The sequence below is a fragment of the Erythrolamprus reginae genome, chromosome Z, assembly GCF_031021105.1.
Source record: "Erythrolamprus reginae isolate rEryReg1 chromosome Z, rEryReg1.hap1, whole genome shotgun sequence".
Lineage (NCBI taxonomy): Eukaryota > Metazoa > Chordata > Lepidosauria > Squamata > Dipsadidae > Erythrolamprus > Erythrolamprus reginae.
In genome coordinates this window covers 39,882,812-39,904,076 of record NC_091963.1, presented here as the reverse complement: position 1 = coordinate 39,904,076, position 21,265 = coordinate 39,882,812, and the positions used below count along the sequence as shown (strand labels likewise).

At 42.2% G+C, this 21,265-nt stretch overlaps 1 protein-coding gene across 4 annotated transcripts in view; it reads left to right on the top strand.

The window, feature by feature from the left end:
* The window catches only part of DGKB (diacylglycerol kinase beta), a 345,124-nt gene that overhangs the window by 68,880 nt on the left and 254,979 nt on the right, over positions 1-21,265 (top strand). For all 4 annotated transcript variants that reach the window (XM_070729086.1, XM_070729085.1, XM_070729084.1 and 1 more), the window contains one exon: positions 14,810-14,923. In XM_070729086.1, the coding sequence (XP_070585187.1) occupies positions 14,810-14,923 (114 nt within the window). The remainder of the gene's footprint in view (positions 1-14,809; positions 14,924-21,265) is intronic.

Here is a 21,265-nt window from a genome sequence, read left to right as displayed (position 1 = left end):
TTAGTCCCCCAAGATTAAATCAGCAAGGGTAGAACTCAGGAATTCAGTATTACCTTGGGAATAAACAATACTTCTAAAAGTAGATTGAAGAACACAACAACTTAAGTTTCTAGCCATCAAAATATGCATTAGCTTTTCTGGGTTATATTGAGTAACTTTCACCCAGCAGTGGATGAATCCATGAGACAAAATGATTACAGCTGCATCAATCATTTTATACATCCTAATAAAATAGTCATAACTAGAACATATATGTCACTCAGAAAATAAATGTCTGCATTTTTGCAGTGTCATTTATTTTCAATAAATGTCAACTTCACATCCATTTAATACAAGTATATTGTACTATTACCCTGAGATTTTGTTTAGTTGTTGCAAAAAATGCCAGATGTATTGTGAATTTCTGATTTGAGGATTTTGAAAGCATTGTAATTGCATCCTAGAAACTTTATCTTTGGATGCATTTGTTCTAATCTTTTTTTTAAATGTCTTCTTAGTTAAAACTTAAAACAAATTAAAGTTACAAAATTAAATAAGTAGTTGGCAAATAATTTCAAACTAATTTCAAATTTTTGAAATAATTTAAAGTAGCAATAATCTTAAAGAGTACATAGACTATATCAAGATTGAATTAATATAATCCATTATTTACCTAATAAACAGTTTTTTTCTTCATTATATGTATTACATTTAATATGTTATGGGTCTTTGCTTGCATTTGGATAATCTGAATTTTGGAATAAAGAACTTTTGGACAATTTATTTGGAGATATAACTATTTCTTTATGCAGACTTCTATTTTTCTATTGAAATAATAGAATAGAATTCCTAAGGACCATCAAAACTATCCACATGTTGCTATAATTCTTGACTATGTTGAGAATTCTGAAAATTTATATCCCAATCTGTTTCAAATTGAAGAAAGAAAATTGGGATATTAACACTTGTTAATATGACTGCAAAAATCATTTTGACTGCAAAAATCATGAGCAGCAGAATTGAAGGGAAAGAGCTCCGTGGTATAACATCAAAATAACACCAAATTTTAACAAGAACTTTTTAAGACTAGCAAGAAACCTTGGTGTTGGTGTGCTGGTGTTCTGGGAACCTTTGCTGGTTTTGTAGAGTTGCAGCATTGTGAACTGAGAGGCTGGAAGACTGAGTTTGAAGGAGACAGAAGATGATGGCGGAGTGTGGACTATGATATGATGAACTAAACACCAGTTGCAGCCCTACTTGGACAGGGAGTCTTTGCTCATGGTCACTCATGCCCTTATCACCTCGAGGTTTGACTACTGCAATGCTCTCTACATGGGGCTACCTTTGAAGAGTGTTCGGAAACTTCAATTCGTCGAAAATGCAGCCACGCAAGCATTCTTGGGCCTTCCAAGAAATGCCCATATCTCACAATCACTCCGTGGACTGCATTGGCTAGTGATCTGTTTCCGGGCACTTTTCACTAAGGACAATAGTAGCTTCTCACTAAGGACAATGAGAAGAGTGAGGAAGAGTTGGTGTATACCAGCATATTAGCGATCAATGTTTGTTTCTTCCTGAACTATAGTAATACAGTCCTGAGTGACTAGATTGGGTGGTGGTGGAAAGGAGAGACATGTGAATTATGCTGAACCCACCCTCCCCCCACAAAGAGAACCTAACAGAAAGACCGTTACATTAGTAATATCTCACTTAACACTTTACTGCTCTATATGTTTTGGAGAGAGGACAATTTTGACAAGAGTGGACAACATCGGACGTTGCTTTTACTTAATTGCTAGTGCATATTTTCCTTGGGAGGGTGGGGGACTATATGTTTGTATGCCAGTATTATGACAAAAAGTGACTGTGATAGAGTTGGGGTACTTATCTTAGAGTGGGTTGGTAGGGGTGGGTTGGGGAGTTTTAGGGGGAGAGTAGAAATTGGCTGGGAATATGTTTGGTGTATGACTTTGGGGTTGAATGAGGAGAGGATAGGCTTGCTGTAAATAGAGTCACGGGGGATGGTTGGGGCTATCTCTGAGGGAGAGGGCTGGAGCATACCAGTTTGACTGGGAGAGGCAGGTATGGCAGGAGTAGGGGGTAGCCTGATCTCGTGAAACGAGGGCTCACTACTTGAAAGTGATCCCTCGTTCCAGCCCCCTGGAACCATCTGACTCAACCCATGCTACTGGTGACAGCCAAAATCCCGGACCCTTGGCTCAGACTGCTGCTGCTGAATGCCAGGTCAGTTAATAATAAAACTCCCCTCATCTGAGACTTGCTCTTGGATGAAGAGGCTGACCTGGCTTGTGTGACCATGACCTGGCTGGGGCCTGGGGGTATGTGTTCCCCTCTGGGTGTGCCCAGCTGGATTTCAAATGTGGCATCAGCCGCGTCCTCAGGGAAGGGAGGGAGGAATGTCTGTCATGGCCTGGAAAATTCTCATCCTGCACAGGCTTGTGGCTCCTGAGATATCAATGTTGCGAATCTCTCCTTGTAAAGTTGGACTCAGGGGTTCATGTACCTGGCTCCCAGATGCATGTCAACAGCCCTGCCTGCACTACTCGACGGGGTAGCCGGGTTGGCGGTCGAATTCCCAAGACTGATAGTCTTGAGGGACTTCAATGTACTGTCATTCGGTGAGGCCTCAGGGTTGGTGCAGGAGTTCATAGCTACCATGGCAACCATGGACATGACCCAGGTAATTCAGGGCCCGACTCCCAAGGGGGGGGGGGCATGCTCCCGATATGGTTTTCCTCTGAGGGCAATTAAGTAATGATCCAAATTTAAGGGGCTTAATCATTATGTCCTTGTCATGATCAGATCAGATCCTGCTGTGGCGTGACTTTAGGGTTCCTATCCTCCCCTGCAGGGAAGCATAACCGATTAGGTGTTTCCGCATCAGATGCCTAATGGACCCACAGGGCTTTCAGAGGTTGCTTGGAGAAATACTGGATTTGCTTGTACACAGTCCGGCGGAGTCCTTGTTATCGGCCTGGAATATGGCCGCCAAAGGGTCTCTTGACCGAATTGCGCCTTTGTGTTCTCTCTGTGGACCCAAGAAATCGCCTTGGTTTACCGAGGAACTCAGGGGGATGAAACATCAGAAGGGAGGCCAGAAGAAACGTCTAGAGAAGTATTGGAGGACCAGTAAATCTGAATCTGACTGAACACTAGTAAGTTCTTATATTACGACTTAGTTAGTGGTCATCAAGGTGGCAAATCTTCGCATCTTTCCACAGTGATTGCATAAGCGGAATCTTGCCCAGCTGTTCTGTTTAGGGTGACCCACTCTCTCCTTAATACAACCCTTGCAGAGCAGTGCTAAGGATTTTAATAAGTTTTTTTGGAGACCAAGTTCGCTCAGATCTGGGCAGACCTGGACTCTGACTGGAAAGCAGTTTCGACTGACAATGAGTTAGTCGAGATGACTGGGGCCCAACTTAGTCTGGTTAAGTGGGAAGATGCCTGGTGATGCCTGATGAAGTAGACAAGGCCATGGGAGTTGTGAGCTCAACCACCTGTTTATTGGACTCATGCCCCTCCTGGCTGGCTTCATACAGTAGGGAGGTGACATGAGGTTGGATCCAAGTGCTTTTTTGAGGGAGGGATCCTTTCTAGCTCCCTTAAAGGAAGTGCTCAGGTTCCCCCTCAAGAAGCCTTCCCTGGATCTGGCTGTTTTAAACAACTATCTCCCTGTCTCCAACCTTCCCTTTTTGGGGAAGATTGTTAAGAAGGTGGTGGTGCTCCAGCTCCAATGGTCTTTGGATGAAGCCAATTATCTAGGCCCTCTACAGACCGGTTTCTGAGACTGATTTGGTCTCACTAATGGATGGTCCTTGGTGGGCCCAGGATAGGGGGTACTTCTCTATCCTGGTACTTCTTGACCTCTCAGCGGCTTTCGATTCAATAAACTATGGTATCCTACATTGGCTGGAGGAGTTGGGAGTGGGAGACACCATTTTACAGTGGTTCTCCTACCTATTCTGTTGGTCACAGTGTTAGTGGGGGGACAGAGATGGTATCTTAGATCCCTTCTTTGTGGGATTCTTCAAGGGTTGGTCCTCTCCCCCCCACTATTTAATATCTACATGAAACCGCTGGGTGAGACCATCCACCAACACGGGGTGAGTTACCACCAGTATGCTGATGACACACAGCTGTACGTTTCCACCCTGTGACAATTTAATGAAGCAGACGAGGTGATGTGCCAGTGTCTGGAGGCTGTTAGGGTCTGGATTGGTGCCACTAGGCTCAAGCTCAGCCCTGACAAGACAGAGTGGCTGTGGGCATTACCTCCTAGGGACAATTCCATTTGTCCATCCATTATCCTGGGGGGAGAATCTTTGACCCTTTCAGAGAAGGTCCATAACTTGGGAGTCCTTGATCCACAGCTGAATTTGGAACAACATCTCACAACTGTGGCGAGGGGGACGTTTGCATAGGTATGCCTTATTTGAACAGGGAGTCTCTCCTTACAGTCGCTCATGCACTCATCACCTCAAGGTTTGATTACTGCAATGCTCTCTACATGGGGCTACTTTTAAAGAGTGTTCAGAAACTGCAGGTAGTCCAAAATGAAGCCGCACGAGCAGTCATGGGCCTTCCCAGGTATGCCCATGTATCATCAATTCTCTGTGAGTTGCATTGGCTACCAATTAGTCTCTGAACACAATTTAAAGTGTTGGCTTTGACTTATAAAGCCCTACATGGCTTAGGACCAGCTTACCTACGGGACCGTCTCTTGCATCATGTATCCCAGTGAGCAATCAGGGTCCACAGAGTTGGCCTTCTCTAGATCCCATCAGCTAAACAATGTTGACTGGAAGACCCTAGGGAAAGAGCTTCTCTGTGGCAGCCCTGGTCCTATGGAATGAACTCCCCTCAGAAATTTGCACCACTCCCACTCTCCTGGTTTTCCAGGAGACACTGATGCCACTCCTATGCCAGCAGGCCTGGGGCCGTTGAGCCTGAATATGCTGCTCCAGCCCATTTTATGAGAGAGATATGAATGAATGAGTTTGCATGTTTTAATGATTCAGGTTAGACAGGGACTTTTAATATGTTTTATTAGGTTTTAGAATTGTATTTTAGTTTAAATTTAAATTTCTGACGTGCTTTCTATGTATTTATTTATGTTATAACCTGTCCTGAGTCTCAGGAGAAGGGTGGCTTAGAAATCAAAATAATAAAATAAATAAAATAAAATAATAAACAGCAGTGTCATTAATTATTTCCTTTTTTTTTGCATAACTAAATATATTTATCCCTGAGTTACCTACATAACTTTCTTCAATATTCCTTGAGATACACTATAGCAAAATTAACCAATCCAGTTACACTTTTAGAATTTCCATTTCTGATATTTAATGATACATCAAAAGGTTCCAATTAGATTTTTACATTAATAATATAATATATATATTTTATTATGATAAAGTATTAGGAAATAAGATCTTGAAATACAAGTCTTGTTGAAATAAATGAGTAGATAGCTTCAGTGAATGTCTTTCTGCATTATTTGTCATAAATAGAAGCAAAGGAAGAAGTTTAGTTGAAACAACAAGCCTGACAAGGAGTTGGTCTCAAGTCATGTTATTTGTACCATTTTCCTATCTCTGATGTTCTCTCTAACCAATCACTGAACAATGTTTTGAGAGGAAGAACTCATTGATTATTTGAGGAGATTTTTTATGGAGGATGTCTACTGTACAAGCATAGGCATCACCTCCATTTATATGGAATTTTAGTAATTTTATAGGAGAACTTTTGATTGAATGTAAACATGATCTTTTCTTCAAAACTGCTTTGGATATAATAGGAAAAGGATCTGTGATCCTCATGTGACAACAGAACCAATGTGAAAATATTGAACATTATGTATCCTGAAAGCTGCTTTGCTTTAAAGCACTGAACGGGAGGAAAAAGGTTGGTGTAATACATTTTGCTCTTTAATAATTATTCTCCTTTAAATTTAGAGAATTTGGAGAAAAAAAGTCTAATCACTGGAACAAAGAATTCAATTATGTTTGATTCTTGGAGACCATACAATTTTCTGTACTTTTCTTGGCAAGCTTTTTTTCAGAAGCAGTTTGCCATTGCCTTGTTCCTAGCTGAGAGAAAGTGACTGGCCCAACGTCACCCTAGTGGTTTCATGTGCAAGGCATGACTGAAACTCTTAAGAATACCAGTTTCTAACCTGATGCCTTTACCATTTCACCAAATTGGCCAAGGCCTGGGAAGAAGGAAATGGAAACCGTTTCTGAAAAAACTTACCAAGGAAACAGCAAGACTTGTGGCTACCTTTACAGATGTCATATTTCTATTAGGATATATTTAGATTTAAGCTATATAGTTAGTTCACATAAATAAATTCTAACAGAATTATTACAGTGCGCTTTTTTTGATTTTAGGTTTTCTCTTGACTAAGTATGAGCTTCTACAATTTGTTATCCTTTGGATCAGTTTGAGACTACCACTTGTGCATTCAGATTCAGAACAGTATGAAAATATTGATATGTAATCAGTTGGGAGATATACTTATAGCAGCCGAAGAGATATTGCTATTACTTTCCTGACAAAAGCAATTCTTTTTTGTTATGACTTCTTGTATAAATTTAAAAGCTCCAAATGGTTCACAATTACCACTTCTGTTTCTATTTTCTCTTTATAGTCAATGAAAGGATTTCCTTATGTTCATATATGTATTCTTTGAATTTAACAATGTTATGAATTCTAACTTGGAAAATTGATAATGCTGCTATTTTTGTATTGATTATAATAGGGGTACAACCATTTTAAAAATTATATTGATAGAAATAGCTTTAATAATAAACTCTGTGTCAAAAGAAGACAGGGGAAAAAGAACGAGCATCTTGTTTTCAATGGGAACAGTTCCATTTTAACCTAGGTGGTGAAGGTTAAGATGTACAGTGGTCCCCCGATTATCGCGAGGGTTCCATTCCAGGACCCCTCGCAATGATCGGTTTTTCACGAAATAGCGGTGCGGAAGTAAAAACACCATCTGCGCATGCGCAGATGGTGTTTTTACTTCCACCGCAGCAGCGAGGAGCCGAAGATTGGGGTTTCCCCGCCACCCACGCAAACTCCTCGCTGCTGCCGCACCCGCCGCTTGTCTTGTCCGCCCGCCGCTTGTCCGCCGCCTGCCTGCCCGCTCGCCCGCCCTTCGCCTGCCCACGCCGTTCGCTCGCGCCGCTTCCCAGCTGAGTCCTGAAGCCAAACGCGGAAGTTCGCTTCAGGACTCAGCTGGGAAGCGGCGCGAGCGAACGGCGTGGGCGGGCGAAGGGCGGGCGAGCGGCAGCGAGGAGTTTGCGTGGGCGGTGGGGAAACCCCAGCGCCGCTTCCCAGCTGAGTCCCGAAGCCAAACGCGGAAGTTCGCCTTTGCCTTCTGGCTTCAGGACTCAGCTGGGAAGCGGCGCGAGCGAACGGCGTGGGCGGGCGAAGGGCGGGCGAGCGGCGGGCGCGCGGGCAGGCAGGCGGCGGACAAGCGGCGGGCGGACAAGACAAGCGGCGGGCGCGGCAGCAGCGAGGAGTTTGCGTGAGCGGTGGGGAAACTCCTCGCTGATCCCCGCCGCTCGCCCTCCCGCCAGCAAGAGGGGGAAGACCCAGGGAAGCCACCCAGCAGCTGATCTGCCCGGCGCCATCTACGCATGCGTGGCCATAGAAAAAAGGGTGCGCATGCGCAGATGGTGTTTTGACTTCCGGGTTGAAAAATCGCGATATAGCCTTTCGCAATGATCGGGATCGCGAAACGCGGGGGATCACTGTAATAGAGGAAAGGAGCTTCGCCAGGATATAGGCAGGACATCTAACTATTCTAGACTCCACTACTGCAATAAGCAATGGAAAATATATTATGAATATATGAGAGCTATGACATTAATTGCTTTGATTTGAAGTCAGTTATTCTTGTGCTCAATTGCTGCCTGATAATTTTCAGCCAGCCAAACAGAATACAGACTTCAAATATTAGCCTTCAATATGAAGTATTATGATAAATTAATGTGTATTGGCTAAGGTGTTTGATTAGGAACAAGGAGATATAGAACCTTCCTCAGGAACAGAAGCTTTTTCTGTTTCAACCCCATCTATCCTGATGGAGTGGACAAATAGACAAGGCCATTGGATCTGTTTATTGGACCTGTGTCCCTCCTGGCTGGTTTTGGCTAGCAAGGAAGTGACACGGAGCTGGGTCCAAGAGATTACCAATGCTTCTCTGAGGGAGGAGTCCTAGGTCCCTACCTTGAGGGATACCTCAGGAGTCAATTCTTTTGCCCCTGCTGTTTAATACCTACATGAAATCGCTGGGTGAAATAATCCAGGGGCATGGGGTGAGTTACCACCAGGACCCTTCCCTCAGATAAATGTACATATGAGTGAGATACTCAGCTATACATCTCCACCCCATGTCCACTCAGTGAAGCAATGGAAATAATGTGCCGGTGTCTGAAGGCAGTCAGGGTCTGGATGGGTGTAAGCAGGCTCAGGCTCAATCCAGACAAGATGGAGTGGCCGTGGGTACTGCCTCCCAAGGACATGTCCATCTGTCCATCCATTACCCGGGGGGGGGGAATTATTGACCCCCTCAGAGAGGGTCCTCAACTTGGGCATCCTCCTCGATCCACAGCTAACTTTAGAAAACCATCTTTCAGCTGTGGTGAGGAGGGCGTTTGCCCAGGTTCACCTGGTGCACCAGTCGTGGTGCTATTTGGACAGGGAGTCTTTGCTCATGGTCACTCATTCCCTTATCACCTCAAGGTTTGACTACTGCAATGCTCTCTACATGGGGCTACCTTTCAAGAGTGTTCAGAAACTTCAAATCGTCCAAAATGCACCCGCATGAGCAGTTTTGGGCCTTCCAAAATATGCCCACATCTCTCCATCATTCCATGGACTGCATTGGCTTCCTATTGGTTTCTGGACAAAATTCAAAGTGTTGGTTATGACCTATAAAGCCCTACATGGCATAGGACCAGATTATCTCCGAGACCGCCTTCTGCCATACGAATCCCAGCATCCGGTTTGGTCCCACAGAGTTGGTCTTCTCAGGGTCCCGCTAACCAGACAATGCTGGCTGGCGGGGCCTAGGGGAAGAACTTTCTCTGTGGAAGCCCCGGCCCTCTGGAATTAACTCCCGTGAGAGATTCGCACTGCCCCCACCCTCCTTCCATAAGAATTTGAAAACACATTTATGTCACCAGACATGGGGTCATTAGACCCCAGCCTCTGCCCAATGAATGTATCTGGTGTGATAGTATGTGTGTGACTTTTTATTTTAAATGTTTAGTTTTAAGAATTTTTTTAAAGTTATTATCCTATTAATTGGACTAGAATGTTTTATTTATTGTATTTTTTACTAAAATCTTGTAAGCCGCCCCGAGTCCACGGAAAGGGGCGGCATATAAGTCAAACAAACAAACAAACAAATAAATAACCAACTGTACTGTACACGCATAGTTTGTGGCAGACCATTACTTTCAATAAAGACTCCATCCTACATTAAAACTAATAATATATAAAGTCTTGAATTTATGAATACATAATACCTCATCTTACAAACTTAATTGGTTCCAGGATCAGGTTCGTAAGGTGAAAAGTTCGTAAGATGAAGCAATGTTTCCCATAGGAATCAAAGGAAAAGCGAATAATGCATGCAAGCCCATCAGGAAACTCCAAAACTTTAGAAGCGAGGCGAACAGAGGGCGGGGAGGAGCAGTGAAATGGGCAGGTGGAGCTATAAAGGGCATGGTGGGTCCTGGAAACGTCAGGATTTAGGAAAGCTGGAGCTGTAAAGGGCATGGGAAGTCCTGGAAATGTCAGGATTTAGGAAAGCTGGAACAATAAATGGCATGGGAAGTCCTGGAAATGTCAGGATTTAGGAAAGCTAGAGCTATAAAGGGCATGGGAAGTCCTGGAAAAGTCAGGATTTAGGAAAGGTGGAAAAATAAATGGCATGGGGGTGGTCCTGGAAACGTCAGAATTTAGGCCGTTTGGAGGAATAAATGACATGAATAAATGATTGTGAATCCTCCAGCTTTCCTAAATCCTGACATTTCCAGGACTCCCCCATGCCCTTTATAGCTCCAGCTTACCTAAATCCTGACGTTTCTATGACCCCCCATGCCCTTTATAATAATAATAATAATAATAATAATAATAATAATAATAATAATAATAATTTATTAGATTTGTATGCCGCCCCTCTCCGAAGACTTGGGGCGGCTCACAACAAGCGATAAAACAATATTGTACAGGCACAAATCTAATATTAAGAAAAAACTAAAAACCCTATCAATTTAAAAAACCAAACACATACATACCAAACATAAATTATAATAAGCCTGGGGGAAAGGTGTCTCAAATCCCCCATGCCTGGCGGTATAGATGGGTCTTAAGTAGTTTACGGAAGACAAGGAGGGTGGGAGCAGTTCTAATCTCCGGGGGGAGTTTTGATTCCAGAGGGCCGGGGCCGCCACAGAGAAGGCTCTTCCCCTGGGGCCCGCCAGACGACATTGTTTAGTCGACGGGACCCGGAGAAGGCCGACTCTGTGGGACCTTATTGGCCGCTGGGATTCGTGCGGTAGTAGGCGGTTCCGGAGGTATTCTGGTCCAATGCCATGTAGGGCTTTAAAGGTCATGACCAACACTTTGAATTGTGACCGGAAACTGATCGGCAGCCAATGCAGGCCACGGAGTGTTGTAGAAACGTGGGCGAATCTGGGAAGCCCCACGATGGCTCTCGCGGCTGCGTTCTGCACGATCTGAAGTTTCCGAACACTTTTCAAAGGTAGCCCCATGTAGAGAGCATTGCAGTAATCGAACCTCGAGGTGATAAGGGCATGAGTGACTGTGAGTAATGACTCCCTGTCCAAATAGGGCCGCAACTGGTGCACCAGGCGAACCTGGGCAAACGCCCTCCTCGCCACAGCCGAAAGATGATGTTCCAATGTCAGCTGTGGGTCGAGGAGGACGCCCAAGTTGCGCACCCTCTCTGAGGGGGTCAGTAGTTCCCCCCCCCAGGGTAATGGATTGCCAGATGGAATTGTCCTTGGGAGGCAACACCCACAGCCACTCCGTCTTGTCTGGATTGAGTTTGAGTTTGTTGACACCCATCCAGTCCCCAACAGCCTCCAGGCACCGGCACATCACTTCCACTGCTTCGCTGACTGGACATGGGGTGGAGATGTACAACTGGGTATCATCAGCATATTGATGATACCTCACCCCATGCCCTTGGATGATCTCACCCAGCGGTTTCATGTAGATATTAAATAGCAGGGGGGAGAGGACCGACCCCTGAGGCACCCCACAAGGGAGAGACCTCGGAGTCGACCTCTGACCCCCCACTAACACCGACTGCGACCGACCGGAGAGGTAGGAGGAGAACCACTGGAGAACAGTGCCTCCCACTCCCAACCCCAGATAGCTCCAGCTTACCTAAATCCTGACTTTTCTATGACCCCCCATGCCCTTTATAGCCCCACCTTACCTAAATCCTGACATTTCCACCCCCCCATGCCTTTTATAGCTCCAGCTTTCTGAAATCCTGACATTTCCAGGACTCCCCCATGCCCTTTATAGCTCCAGCTTTCCTAAATCCTGATGTTTCCAGGACCCCCCTCCCCATGCCCTTTATAGCTCCAGCTTCCCTAAATCCTGACATTTCCAGGAAACCTCCCCCCCTCTATGGCCTTTATAGCTCCACAGGCACCCTTTCTCTGCCTCTACAAGCACTCCGCTAGCATTGCTTTATCCACCCACCACCCAGGAGCGGAGAGCTCCTTTTCTAGCAGATGGGATGGGGGGAGGGGGGAGACCCCACAGGGGAAAGCCTAGCTCCAGTTCCCTTTCGATCATCAGAGCCTGCTAACATAAAATCGCTTGTTTTGGCTGCTGCTTGCAGCAACAGCAGCCAGGAGAGAAGCAAGGGTTCGTAAGACGAAAATGGTTCATGAGAAGAGGCAAAAAAATCCTGAATGCCCAGTTCATATCTTGAAAAGTTGGTATGAAGAGGTGTTTGTAAGACGAGGTATCACTGTATATGATATATCATGTTCAAATGTTGATTTTTATACTGGTAATACTAAAGGAGGAAATTCAGTGTATTTAACAGTTATCACTACGAGTCTGCCTCTAATGCAGCACCCTTGCTTCTGCTGAACTGGACCACTGAATTTATTGGGATTGATTTAACTTCAAATAACAATTAGGCTTAGTGGTAGTATTGTTATAATCATTTGCTTACAGATCATGACTTGGTAGTAAGTCATGCAGCAGTAGATTTACCTGCAATATACCATTCTATATTATTATTATACTTTATTATTTCTTTTTGAAAAAAAAAATAGATTTGGTTGACACTTTCTAGCCACAAAGGATATTAATGTTTATGCTATTTTTATTTAATGCTTTTTTATTTTATAGACATGTTTTGAACTACTTTATAATGATTACAAACTATAGATATTTCAATAAAGAATTAAAATGAAGCACACAATACTTATTGTGCAGTTGTGTTAAGAATAAGAGAGACTTTAATCCAACCACTGTCTCCTAGCATAAGTCTATTGTGGAGATGAAATTTAAGAAGTCACCAGCTAGCTCAATTTGTGCGCCGTCGCCGCCCCCCCCCCCAATAGCAGGTGCTAATTTTTCTAGATAAGCTAAAATAAAAACTATTATCATTTTTACGTGTTTCTGGTTTAACTTCTATATTTCAAATTTTACATACACAAGTACACACACAATTGTGCTATATGATATTGAAAGGAGATTATATTGCAATAAATCTTTTTGAAGGCTTCAGATAGTAAAACAATTGTGATCTTCAATGTTTATGTTGTGAAGACAATGGGGTAGACCAGGGCCACCATCAGGAATTTTGGGGCCCCATACAGCCTAAGTGTCTGCCCCCCCCCCGCCATTTTAAAAGTATTTTAAGTCGCCAAGCCACTCCATCCCCCGGGGATCATTTCCCGCTTCACGCCAAGCGAGGCGGTCCCATAGGCCAGTGTTTCCCAACCTTGGCAACTTGAAGATATCTGGACTTTAACTCCCAGAATTCCCCAGCCAGCAAATGCTGGCTGGGGAATTCTGGGAGTTGAAGTCCAGATATCTTCAAGTTGTCAAGGTTGGGAAGCACTGCCATAGGCTATTTCAGGAACTGGGTTAAGCCGATTGTGTGGACTCGTCCAGGAGAAAGAAAGAAGCGGGAGTGACAAGGGAAAGAAAGATCCTCCTGGCATCGGTCAGGCAGAGCGAGGCTTATTTATGGCTCCTTGGCACTTCTCCCTTCTTGTTGACAAAACCATGTGCTTTCTAGCGAGGGGAGGGGGGAGGGGGATCCCACACCCGGCAGCCACCGGCGAGGAGCTGGAAAGGACGAGGGGAGAGAAAAAGCAGGGTACCAGCAGTCGGGCGGGTGTCTTGAGGGGGCACTCCCATCTGGAAGGAAGGGAAGAAAGGCGAGGGCGAGCTATGAAGGAAGGAGGGAGGGTGGAAGGAAGGAAGGAAGGAATGGTAAAAGGGGCGATCAAGAGAGGAATGGGTGAATGAATGGACGGAGGGTGGGAAGGAAGGAAGGAAAGAGGGAAGGGACAGGAACAGAGGAAGGGTGCAAAGGAAGCAAGGAAAGGTGTGAAAGGGGAGAGGAAGGAGTGAAAGAAGGGAGTGAGGGAGGAAAGAAGGGAGTAAGGAGAAGGAAAGCAAGAAATGGAGGGAGGGAAAGAAAGAAAGAAAGAAAGAAAGAAAGGGGGAAGGGACAGGAACAGAGGAAGGAAGGAAGGAAACTTATGAAAGGGGAGAATAAGAGAGGAAGGACTGAAGGGAGGGAGGGAGGGAGGGAAGAAGGTAGGAAGGAGACACTGGCAATGAGTAAAATGCCAACTGTATAAGACAGGGACTTTAAGACAGAGGAGGGGGGGACCCCTGCTCAGGTGCAGAGCACAAAGCAGGACTAAGTCTCCAAATGAAAGATTCAGAGAACTACCGTAATTTTCCTGGAAGGCTTGAGCACCGGTGCTTTTCATTCTAGAAAAACAACTCAGCCTGGCATCCCCCTCCCCACCACGGAAATACCCATTGACAGGACGCCTGCCAGTGTCTCTTTCGGCTGCATCTACAGTTTACGTCACGCTCCCTTTAGCCTTCTGGGAGCCATAGTGTCTCTTTAGGCAGAGCGGCAGAGCGGCTGAGCCCGCCTCCTTGAAAAGACTACAACTCCCAAGAGGCACCGGGAGGGAAGTGTGGGCGAAGGGGGCGGGCGCCCGCGGAGTTGGTCGTGGGAATAGTAGAATGAAAAGGTAGCCAAGTCGGCAAAATAAAGGCGAGTGAGTGAGGGAAGGGAATGTCGGGAGGGAATGGCTCACTGCTTTTCCACCCAGCCAGCCCCTTCCCACTGAGACGAGGGGGGTCATGCAACTGCGGGCCCCCCTAATTGTTCAATTTCGCCGGGCCCGTGACACCACTCCCAGTAGTACCGGTCTATCAGCGGCCCTGGGGTAGACTCTCTCCAATTAATTTTATTTAAGAAGCCTGATCATGGCCTCACATGGTATCACCAATTTCACACCATTACATTAGTTCTTATTGTGAAAAAATAATTATCATCTATCTATTATCTAACTGCTATTATGTCTAGATACATAAATAGATGTATTTGAATTTGGACTTCATTTAATTTGATTGCAATCATTAAACTCATTATCACTGGAACAGTGGTTGAATGCATCATTGTTGAAGGGGATTTTTCCATTTATACCACAGTAACATATTTAACATATTAATCTATTATTTCTGACCTGCTTTTTAGGAACGCCAAGCAACAATAAAAAAAGAAAGAAGTAGCTGTCAACAAACAAACAGAGCTGATCCAAGCAAGATGCAGAGAGCAAATTCTCTCACCATTGATGGTCAAGGTCTTCAGGTGTGGCTTGTGATTCTCATTTTTAAGTATTTGTATAGTTACTATTAAAATGTTTTCTGTAGTTACAAAATGAAAGTTAAATTTGGTCACGAGTTAGATCACAGATAAAAGCATAGCATCTGTACACTGAGCAGTATCACATTGTACAATCAACATTCATCTTCACTTTCTAAAGCACACTTCCAAGTTTGTGCACAAAAGGATAACTATGATTCTGCGTATATGAGATCTCTATTCAAAATATTGGTGGTATGTTTAATAATGTAGATGCTAATGTAAAGTATGGCTGTTTTTGTACCTATAATATTTTTCACATATGTCTAATTATAACATTATTTATAAAATTACATTCTCTTGTACTTAAAGAATAAAATAACCTCCAGGTGTCTCCATGGATCTTTTGTTAGAATGAAAGAAATATAGACTTAGTAACATTTTTAAAATACTATTTTATAAATGGTACACAGTGAAACAGATCTGGCAGATTCTATAGTTCTTTTTCTAGGAATGCCATCTGCACAGGACTTTCATGTCTGCTTTTCAAAATTGGTAGAACATCTTGCTTTCAAACTTATTAATTAATTACTTCCAATAAGTTAAATTATTAAATGGATGTCATTCACAGCTGTATTGGCATGTGCATCCTGGTCAATTAATTTATTCCAGCTGTTGTCTTGGATATTTAGTAAAATAGGTTCTCAATTAAGATATGAGTCACATTAAAATATAATTTATGTCATGCTGAATTACACTAAATGTCATTTAGGTCTGTGGGTATATTCAGGAAGATTGTAGTAATAGACAGCAAGGCAATAGGCATTTCTTGATTAATCTTTATTATGGCCTTAGAATCAGGAAACATACCTAATAATATACAATGAATATGTATATCAGATGTACAGAGAAACACATGCAGGTAAAATCTTTAAATATAAATAAATACATATAAAATGCAAAACTAACAAAGCAGCAATATGTATAGGTAGTCCTTGATTTATGAACACAATTGAGCCCAACATTTATTTTGCTAAGTGAGACAGTTGTTGAGTCCCCCCCCCCCCCATATTATGACTTTTCTTGTCACAATTGTTGAGTGAATCAGTGTAATTGTTAAGTTAGTAACTCGGTTGTTAAGTAATTCTGGTTTCCCATTGATTTTGCTTGCCAGAAGTTTGCAAAAGGATCACATGATCCCAAAGATATTGCAACCATAATAAATCTCAATCAGAGATGCTAAGCATCCAAATTTTAATCATATGACTTTGGGGATGTTGTAATGATTGTAAATGTGAAAAACAGTCGTAACTCACTTTTTCCAGAGTTGTTGTAACTTTGAATGGTCACTAAATGGACTGTTGTAAGTTGAGGACTACCTGTAATACAAATAATGTTGATTGTCAAGATTAGTATTATTCTTCTGTCTAAATGTACGAATAAAACAGAGGCACTTAGAGCAATCTATGATTGTATGTCAGAATCCTATTGTCAAAGAAACAACAGTTAAGCTTTATAATGGGATAGAATACGAAGATATATGAGATTTCCTGTAAAGCAAATCAAATAATTACAGGGATTTCATGGAGTTATTCCCACATGGATGTAAGAACTGGTGTAGAAGGATATTCTTTTATAAGGCCCCACAGGACTGAAAAGTATGGCCATGTCCAACCTGATCAAGGCAAAGTCTTACAAAATTGAATGGAGGAAAAAAATATGATGACACGTGCCTATTGACATGAGTCCTCAGAGAGGGGCGGCATACAAATCCAATTAAATAAAATTAATTAATTAATTAATATTTGAGGGGGGGAAATATCACTAATAGTGCAATTGGCTAAGCCTAGAATATTTTGGACATCAGCGTCTGCATCAAAATGCCTGATTGTTTTCAAGTCTAATTCAAAATGCTAGTTTTGACTTTAAAGCCTTTTATGGTATGGGATGGAGCTATCTAACGGACTTTGTCTCCATGATTCTATATGCTTGTCCAACTAGAGTAGTATGTTGTGTGTCCCGTAAGCTGGTGAATTACTTCTAGGTGCTCCATAACTCCTAGGCCACAGGAGGTATGCTTTCTCTATTATGATGCTCACCTTATGAAATGTTCTCTTACTGGAAGTGGGGTTAGTTCCATCTCTTTCAACATTCTTCAAGGTACCAGGGCAGACACTCAGACTACTTTGTTGCAGTTCACACCTCCTATATTGCTCCTATGCTTTTATAGTCCAATACTCCATACATTTCTTCAAAGGCATATACTGTAATTTGATTGCTAACATGTAGCTCGTGTTAGTGAATTCCATAGCTCCAATATGTACAATTTGAAGGACTTTTATCAGTTCTAAATCTCCCAATATTCACTCTTAATTGATGATTCTAAGGAAGATAGATAAAAACTTCTGTAGATATTTTTCCTGTATTGTTATTTGTCTTTTTGTTCACTTTCTTTCTAAGCTAAAGTATATACTTGGAGCATCCATTCATTATAGGGGAACACTTCTAGATTTCTTATCATTTTACTTTTCAGAACTATACACAGTACATTATTCCAAATACAGTATTTATATGTAAATCTCAAGTGTACTGTATACAGTAAAGACTTTAGTATGAAATGTGTTATTTTTCTCCTAGATCCATATTTTAGGCTGATAAATTTTGAGTTGCATGTTATAAAGATGTCTTCTCTTTCCTGACCAGTCACTGCTAACTGATGGAGTTTCTATTTTTAAAGTGCACTTGCATGTTGAATTTGTTCTGCCATCCTAAGATTGCATCACTGATTGAATTATTTTTAAAGTACTCATAAAGTAATTGCCTTCAATAATAGTCCCTTAAATAAAGTTGTTGTAGGGATTAAACTGTATACCTAAAGCCCACAATTTATGATTGTTTAGTGCAGTGGTTCTCAATCTGGGGGTGGAGACCCTTTTGGGGGGTCAAATGACCGTTTCACAGGGGTCTAAGAGGAAAATACAAATTTCTCATGGTGTTAGGAACTAAAGCTTCTATTCTGGCACCTTAGAATATATTTTTACAATCAACCTGTCAGTCATTTACAGTGGCATTAGAAAGGTTGAGAACTGGTTTAGTGACTGTTTGAAGTGCTCACTTTTATGACTGTTACAGGTGTCCATTTGAAAAGCAGCATATACTTATTACATATGCAGTATCCCAGGATTGCATGATTACCAGATGGCTTTCACAGCTGGCTTCTGACAAGCAGAACCAATAGGGGAAGCCAGATTTTCTTAACAACTTTATGATTAGCTTAATGATAATAAAAAAAGGTTGTAAAATCCAGCACAACTCACTAAATGAGCATATTGTTTTGTGACAGAAGTTTGTTACAAAATTGTAAGTAAATCAAGAACTACCTATATCTAAGTAATTATCTGAAGTATAGGATTGATCCTCAATATAAATAGTTAACAACCAGAACAAAATCTTTGAGGAAGGAAAAGAATATCATAACTAAGATTCCTAGATAGTTTGTATTTCAACGAAAAAAATCACAACATACAGTAATACCTCATGATACGAACTTAATTGGTGCAAGGAGGAGGTTCGTATGACGAAAGGTTCGTAAGATGAAACATTGTTTGCCATAGGAAACAATGTAAAGTCAATTAATCCGTGCAACCAAACCCCCCCCCGCAAAAAAACGGCTTTCGGCGACTGCTGGGAAGCGGCGCGGCTGTTTTAAAAGGTGACAGCCGGCCTGGGGGGCTTTCCAGCACCCCCCCGAACCCGAACCCGGGTTCGGGGGGGTGCTGGAAAGCCCCCCAGGCTGGCTGCGACCTTTTAAAACAGCCGCGCCGCTTCCCACCTGTCTCCTGAAGCCGAACGCCAAAGCCGAACTTCCGCGTTCGGCCTCAGGAGACAGGTGGGAAGCGGCGCGGCTGTTTTAAAAGGTCGCAGCCGGCCTGGGGGGGCTTTCCAGCACCCCCGAACCCTGAACCCGGGTTTGGGGGGGTGCTGGTAAGCCCCCCAGGCCGGCTGCGACCTTTTAAAACAGCCGCGCCACTTCCCACCTGTCTCCTGAAGCCGAACAGCAAAGCCGAACTTCCACGTTCGGCTTCGGGAGACAGCTGGGAAGCGGCTCGGCTGTTTTAAAAGGTGACAGCCGGGCTGGGGGGCTTCCCAGTAACCTCCCAAACCGAACTCGGGGTTCAGAAAAATTTTGCCTCTTCTTACGAACTTTGTTCGAGTTACGAACCGGCGTTCGGGAGGCTTCTGGGAAGCCCCGCCGCCCGGCTGTCACCTTTTAAAACAGCCGCACGGCTTCCCAGCAGTCTCCGAACGCCGGTTCGTAACTCGAAAAAAGTTCGTAAGAAGAGGCAAAATTTTTCCGAACCCCGGGTTCGTATCACGAGTTGTTCGTAAGACGAGGGGTTCGTATCTTGAGGTACCACTGTATATCCTCTTTGCAACAAATAAAAAGAACAAGTTTTTTAAAAAGAAAATGCTTTGATTAAGTAGAAAAGTAGATTAAGTAGAAAATTTGTTTTAAGTTATTTAATATATTTAAAATATTTAAATTTGGCTTAGAAAGCTTGCAATAAATTGAGTTTTCCACTTCTGCCAATTCTTGATTTAAGTTTTTTTTAAAAAATTAATTTTAATTAATGTTTAATTTTCTATTCATCTATTTTGGTAATATATTTTCTTATAGTAATGACCACTATTATTATTATTATTATTATTATTATTATTATTATTATTATTATTACTACTACTACTACTACTACTACTACTACTACTATTACTACTTATTAGATTTGTATGCTGCCCCTCTCCGCAGACTTTGGAAGGAATATTTTATCCATGAAACTTTTTAGTATGAAAAATATTAAAAAGCATAGTCATAAAGGACTATGCAGGCAATTTAGTGGCAGAGAGGATCACTTCTTAGGTGCAACTGTTATTAATCATAGTTAAGCACATTCATCTTATTTCTTTCCAGCTTAACCAGCATAATGATCAGGTTTATTATTTCTAATTAGAGGAAGTAATATATCATGTATAAGCTTAAGATGAGTCTCATTAATTAACTTGAACCCATAGAGATTTCTAAGAGACAGTCAATCTTTGTCACAATGAGAACAATTGGTTTATGCTTCGTTCACAGGAATAAACAATCCTGGAATTAAACTAAATAAATAACATTGATTAAATTTCTAAATAAGCATTAAAGATGTGACAGTTGTTGAAAAAGGCTGTGATTTTATCTACACAGAAACTTATATGCCTCATAGATCTTCCACTCACCAATGCAGTGACTACTCACATTATGCCACTGAATCTGTCTGAATTCTCAGACCTGTATTTTTTCTCCTATTATAAGAAAAAGTCAGGGCTTCCACTTTTATTTGGATTTAAAATAGACAAAACTGTGTGTAAACCCATTAGTAAAAGCAAATCTGTTTTGCACCCCAATTTTTTTTATAGAGGATATTTTTGCTGTTTTCTTATTCAACATATGTTAAATGACAAAAATATTTTATTGGAGATGTTCAAAATGGTGAATTGTGTAATATTTGGTATAAAAAGTAGATGCCTAAATTTATGAAGAATCAAGTTGTAGAAGTTATACTTCATGGATATATGAAGGGTAATAGCTATAAGCACACTCTTAAAATTAAGGTATTAGAAATATATTTCATTAATACTCTTGATATTTATGATTTTTCATAAATGCATGTACTAATTGAAAATATATGGAGAGACAGATTAGAATTTATGTAATGTATAAAAACACATGCACACTATATATGTACACACACACACACACACACACACATATATATACACTGCTCAAAATAATAAACGGAATACTCAAATAACACATCCTGAATGAATGGAATATTCTCAGTGAATACTTTGTTCTGTACAAAGTTGAATGTGCTGACAACAAAATCACAAAAAATAATCATCAATGGAAATCAAATTTATTAACAAATGGAGGCGTGGATTTGGAGTCACACACAAAATTAAAGTGGAAAAACACATTACAGGCTGATCCAACTTTGATGTCCTTAAAACAAGTCAAAATAAGGCTCAGTATTGTTTGTGGCCGCCACGTGCCTGTATGACCTCCCTACTACACCTGGGCATGCTCCTGATGAGGTTGCGGTCTGGGAGGAGACCTGGACTAGCATCCGCTGACTCCTGACTGTGGTGCAACATGATGTTGGTGGATGTAGTGAGACATGATGTCCCAGATGTACTTAATCGGATTCAGGTCTGGGGAACGGGCGGGCCAATCCATAGCTTCAATTTCTTCATCTTGCAGGGACTGCTGACAGATTCCAGGCACATGAGGGCTGGAATTGTCCTTCATTA